This window comes from Thunnus thynnus, chromosome 1 (assembly GCF_963924715.1).
Source record: "Thunnus thynnus chromosome 1, fThuThy2.1, whole genome shotgun sequence".
Classification (NCBI taxonomy): Eukaryota; Metazoa; Chordata; class Actinopteri; order Scombriformes; family Scombridae; genus Thunnus; species Thunnus thynnus.
In genome coordinates, this window is record NC_089517.1 from 16,718,672 (window position 1) to 16,725,133 (window position 6,462).

General features: G+C 39.4%; 1 protein-coding gene across 1 annotated transcript; it reads left to right on the forward strand.

Moving 5' to 3' along the window:
• The first annotated feature begins 685 nt into the window (after positions 1-685).
• On the forward strand, positions 686-6,156 carry LOC137181434 (trace amine-associated receptor 13c-like). The gene is made up of 2 exons (XM_067587141.1): positions 686-1,041; positions 1,882-6,156. Exons 1-2 carry the CDS (start codon positions 759-761, stop codon positions 2,775-2,777), a joined length of 1,179 nt encoding a protein of 392 aa, XP_067443242.1. The 5' UTR covers positions 686-758; the 3' UTR covers positions 2,778-6,156.
• Positions 6,157-6,462: the final 306 nt, after the last annotated feature.

The window sequence follows — 6,462 nt, forward strand, 5'->3', positions numbered from 1 at the left end:
AGTTAAACCATGTTCTTTTTTTCATTGGTGCAATGCAGTGATGCAGCTAGCCAATCACAGTCCAACCTGAAACAAAATCATGCTATTTTTGAAGTGAAAGTCAGTAATAGTTGAATACTTGGACTTAAGGTTTGCTTTTCACTTCAGCTCCAAATGTCTGCTTGAGTTACTGGTGATGAGGTAATCACTCAAGGTTATTTTTCTCTCTTTTCACAATGAATGTTTAAAGCTCCATTTGTTGGAAATATTTGCACAATTCAACATTTGTAAGAGTAAAACAAGGGGTTCATTACCTGGAAATTAAAAAACTGCAAAGATAATGCTCATGCTTTTGTATGACATGTTAAATACGCAATTTTTTACTTGCAATGTCCTCCACTGTTTGTTTTTTTTTTAATTTTAGAACTAATTAAAACATTAATGCCGGTTGGAATGATGGATATTTAAAGGTGTTGTTTTGTCCAGGGGGACTTTATGACTGCAAACTTAGTAGCTGAAATGTGTGATGGCCAGGGTGTGAACATCACTGTGTGACAAGAGTGACTTTCCTTCTGACTGTCTGAGTTTCACTTAGTTGATGCCATTGTTTTACTTCTATAGCTGAGGATTCAGGTTTGGATTGGTTAGGACAGATTATTTAACAGACATTTAACACTGTGTCTTTTCATTTGTCAACAGAATAGTTTGTCAGCCCTGGATATGGTTTCGTAAGCGGCCCAACCACACATCACAAAGGGAAAACCAGTCTATCCTGGGCCATGACTGCTCTGATTCCCAACACCAGTGTTCCTGGGAGTACAGCAGTTCTGCTGGCGACTACAGACTGTCCATTCAACCTGACTGCAGCTACTCAGGCAGAGCTTGGATCAGGCCGGTCTCTGGCCCCTCTCTGTACTGTCTGTTGCTGTGGGTTTCTCAATCGCACCTTAACAGTGGTGTTCATGGTCAGCCTGGCTTTTGCCATTGTGGTTGGGAATGTGGTCACTCTCACTGTCTTTGTGCAGACGAGGCAGTCCAGAACACCACAGGGATACCTGAAAGGTAAATTTTACCACCCAGTGCATGTTGGTAGCAGCAATTTTTTAATTTCAGCTTTTCATTTGAGAAAATTATTTGAACTACCCTGCCATGTGTAAATAAAAGTTGATATGGTCCTGTATAACAAAGTGATAAGCAGAAGCAGCAGCAAAAATTTTCTTTTCTGTGGGAATTCAGGCATAATTGTGAAAATGAGTAATAATTTATCAACACCTTCAAAAGTCTAATGAAAAGGATCTAAGAAGATCTTGGCAATTGACTGCATTTGCATGTGCACTAGTATTCTGGTTGAGTTTTATCCTGGTTTTTATTACGGCATTTACATGAAACATGAGAAACCTGGTTATTCATGCATACATGATTCTAACAGTACCCAGGTTTCTGATCGTCTGTGTGCAGTTGTGTCTTTATTTCTCACCATCTTAGCCACTATGTTTTGCACCTACAAAGAATGTTCAGAAACCTGATAAGGTGTTTACATGCAGCAGTATCCTGGTTTCTATTGAAGTACTCCAGGTATTGCATCCAAGTTTCTGAGACCAAAACATAATCAGGATACTTTAAAACCTATCCAGAACCAGGATACTAATGTGCATGTAAATGCACTCATTATGTGGTATATTGTTATCACATTTGTTCCATGTTACTTGTTTTATATGTTACTTATTTTTCTTTGGTGAGTAAAAAACAGTTTTACACAGTCTTGTGTTTTACACAAAAATTGAAATGACAAGCTTCTTTTTTTTACTGTTTTAAAAATGTTCACAATACTGCACCTTTTCATTTCTAAAAGACCTAAAGGTATATCTATATGAAAACAGCCTATTTCTCTCTCCTTCACAGTGTCTCTGGCCATAGCAGACATGATGGTGGGTGTCCTTGTGGTCCCTTTCTCCGTCTACACCGAGATCTCTCTGATGGTAACCAGCACACCTCCCATTTGGTACCAGGGTAGTTCTACTTCCCCGGCCTCCACTTCCTCTCTGGGTGGACTAGTGAGCCCTTGGCAGCCCTGCATGCTGATTGGCCCCGTGTTTGCTGGATGCACCTTTGTCTCCATCAGCACCATCTTCCTCATGACAGTGGAGCGAAGTGTGGCCATACTACGGCCACTCCACAAGGACGCCTTGGTGACACGAAGACGAACTCTGCTCCTCATTCTGCTCTCCTGGGCTGCTAGCTTCCTGCTGGCACTTGCACCCCTCATCTTTAGCAGTAACTTCACTTTGGAGTACAATGAGTGCAGTCGTATGTGTAACTACACCCCATTATTGTTTGGAAGCCAGCTGCCACCTGATGCCAACATTTTGCTGTTATTTCCAGCATTTGACTTCACGCTTCTTGGTGGCACATTAGCAGTTAATATCATGTCTTTCACTAGCATCAGACGGTACTCCCGAAAACGCAAACTCCTCTCTGAGGGCAGTCTGAGTGATGGCGGGGGAGGAGGAGGGGGAGGGTGCTCCCACAGACCCTCCTTTTCAGATATCAAAGCTGCTAAGACAATTGGCATATTAACGTTTGCCTTCACAGCATCCTTCTCTCCCATTGCAGTGTTTGTGCTTGGGAGTGTGGTGGGATACACCTGGTGTAACTTTTCCTTCATTGCCTTCTGGATCCTAACAGGAAACAGTTGCTGTAACGTGATCATCTATAGTGTCAGGGACCACCGTTTTAGGAAGGGTGTGACCTTGCTCTTTCTGCGAGACCAATCCCCTCCACATGGTGAGAAGACCTGAAACATACGTGAATTCAAAACCCACAAGCGTATGTTTTGTGGTTTTGGTCCAGTAAATTTGTCTTAAAAAGAATAGTTTGACATTTTGGGAAATGCGCTTGTTCGCTTTCTTGCAGAGAGTTACTGTAGACGACAAGATTGGTGCCACTCTCATATCATGTATGGTAAATTTGTAGCTGGAACCAGTTAGCTTAGCTTAGCAGAAAGACTGAAAACACAGGGAAATGGCAAGCTGCACTCTGTCCAAAAGTAACAAAATCCTCCTACCAGAACCTCTATAGCTCACTAATTTATTAATCTTATATCTCATTTGTTTAATCTGTGCAAAAAAAAAAAAAGAAGAAAAGTTGTGGTTGTGGCTGGGGGGGATTTACAGGAAGTAATTGCTCATGGCTGACAAATAGTCTGGCACCAAACTCCCATAAAACTGCAAATTGTTGCTTTTACACTTCAGTTTTTGTATGAATTAAACTAATAAAAAGTAATGTGTTAATTAGTGAGCTTTAGAGGTGCTTGTAGGTGGATTTTACTACCTTCAGACAGACTTTGGCTTGCTGTTTCCCTCGGTTTCCACTCATTATGCTAGGCTAGTCTAACTGTTTCCTGGCCCTTGCTCCATGTTTACCAAACCAAATCCAACCCAGACTTTAACGTTTGACCTCCATCTACAATTGTCTCTGGACAAGCAAACCTATATCTATGCATGGCATGATAATTACATTTTTCAAGCTCGGCCAAGCACACATAGTGTGGGTCTTGAAGGAACAAACTGCAGGTTCTGTCGCTACACTACTGCCACAACAAGACACACCCTCTCCTCTGGTCTTCTTGTCTCACCTTTCTCTATCATCAAACCTCTTTCCTGAGGCTTTACATCAGGGGCTTTTAAGAGCCTTTCAATAATTTCAGGAACTGGACCCATCTCCAGGAGCTGCACTGATACCCCCAATAACCATGCAGTTAATGTTTTCTTTTTTAATTTCAGTTTGTGTTAAGAAATCAATCTATTGCCTCCTCTTTGAAATGCTGTGCATTTCAAAGGTTTAGGTAATGGGAAAAGTCCATACCAGGGATTTGATTCTGTGTTGTTACATTCATTTTACTCAGCATCTAATTTCAATCTGCCTCAAGTATCCGAAATGCACTTTATCAGTTATAAGGTTGATCATTTGCATTGTGCCATGTGTCAGACAATGTTAAATTGGTACAGCCTTTATTTTTAGCATTTTATAATAATGGTTATTTTTGTCAAGGCAAATGTGAATGAAAGAATTACCTGTATATTTACGAAATCATTGTAGACTAAGTGATTGGGATGACAACCACAGAGTTTAGTATAAAAAAGCATTATGATAATAGCAGACCCTCATACTGTGCCGGCCAACCTTTTCAGGGTATAATCTATTTGTAACATAAGATGATCTCATCAGTGTGTCAGGTATAAGTCTTGTGTATTGTTCAGAATTCTGTATTGTACAAGTTGACAATATGAAATATCTATGAATGAGGTTGAAGAGCATTTTACAACATGAAATGGCTATATTTTCATTTATGATCACTGATTAATTATTCATGTATTTCTGTCATAATTGACAGACATCTGATATGGTAATAATTCAGCAACAGAATGAACAAAAAAGGGAAAATTATTAAACTCAATATAGATGATGCTTTTCTCTCCGTTACAGCTCTGAAATGTTTCCAGATTTATTACCTAAGTCTACACACTTTATTCTCATAGTTCCATTGATGTGATAGTAAAAGGCAATTAAAAAACAGTTTTGTTCTCTTTACCATGAAGTGCCCATTAAAAGAATAGTTTGATATTTTGGGAAATAGGCTTATTTGCTTTATTGGCCACTAAATATGAAGTTACAACCAGGAGACGGTTAGCTTAGCTTTGCATAGACAAGACTGGAAACAAGGGGAAACAGCTAGCCAAGCTCTGACCAAAGGTAATAAAGTCCACCTACCAGCACCTCTAAACCTCACTAATTAAGATGTTATATCTCATTTGTTTCACCTGTACAAAACCAAAGTGTAGTGCAGTCACTTCTTGGAGTCTCCAGTCTTTATGCTAAGATAAGCTAACCAACTCCTGGTTGTAACTTCACACTGTACCGGACCAAATATAAGATGACCCTGATTATAAGATGACCCCCACCCCACCCCCATCCAGTGAATGAGAAAGTGTCCCACATTTTGTGTAGCTTGCCTTTCAGTCAAATACTTATATTCTCTCCTGTCATGCTCTTGAAGCAATGCTAATGATCTTCCCCAATTGTCAGCATTTTGTTTTATATATCACTACATTCACTGACAGGTGATTTTTGGCAGCTTGACAGAATATTCAGTCCTCTGTCTGATTCTGCAGTAAAGACATTGGGAGACACTTGTCAAGAGTTTATTTAAAAAGTGGCAACAAAACATGTTACATGAGCTGTCAGAACCTCCAGTAGGTCAAACTGGGATTCCTAAACACTTTAAGGGCTCACTAAGTCTAAGAGACTTGCTAAGAAATCAAGAAACTTGCTAGCCTGTCAACACTGAGGCCACAAACCACCCACAATTCAACACTCTTTAAGAGCTGGTGTTACTTTGATACTCTCCACTCAAAAAGAACATCTAATGTTTTGAATTCTTAAGTCATGGAAAACAATACGACCCCCACTTTTTGGTCATATTTGGATCAATACAGTATTAAACGTGCTGATATGAGTGATTGATCTTCTCACCTAACTCTTGGCAATAAAGTGAATAAGCCTATTTCCCAAATCTATTCCTTTAAAGGACCAGTGTGTAGGATTTAGTGGCATCTAGCTGTGAGCTCCTCCCCTCTAAGTTAACGAAAACACAACAATTCTTATTTTCAGGTGATTGTACACTAATTAAAACATACCTATGAGTATTATATTCCATTTCTGCCAATAGATCCCCCCAAATCTTACACACTGGTCCTTTAAAGCCAACTGATTGACAATCTAGTAGACATGAAGGTATCTGTTGATGTTAAGGGTGCTGTGATGTACTGCAGGTTGACCCAATAACAACATCAGGGAATTTAAATGGTCAACAGGAAGAAAACAAATCTAATATGTTAACATGTTACGTGCAAACTTTTACTGAATGAGTGAATATCTTACATGTACAAACAAATAGCCATTTTGCGTTTTGCAGCAAAACTTGTCATTATTTTTCTAGTTTTAGAAAGTTGTTACAGTCATGGAAAAGTTTGAAATCTACAGCATCTTAATCATCGTTGGTTCTGTGTAAGAAAATAAGTGACTATTATTGTGCTGATATTGAATCACTGTACAGAGTTGTATCAGTAGTGCATAATTCATCAATGGTGATTGAATCAGATTTGGTAATAATAAATGTGTTTGGGAACATTTTCATTTGTGAGTTTAATGTGGTTCAGTGTGACAGTAATGCACTCAGCTCTCTGCTGTAATATTCACAGCCTCAGCAGTTACATGAGCTACTGGAAAACCACTTAAGCATTTTACCATTTAGTATTCTAGTATTACCATCTTCATCCCACTGGCATCAAATCTGTCATGTTATGTAATGTGGGACAGGGAAAGGAGCCACAGAAACACAAGGGGGTACCTGGATCTTCGAGGAATCTGTGATAGCATGCAGGTAAGAATACAGAGTGAGGTCTGGTGTGCTGTCTCATCTCT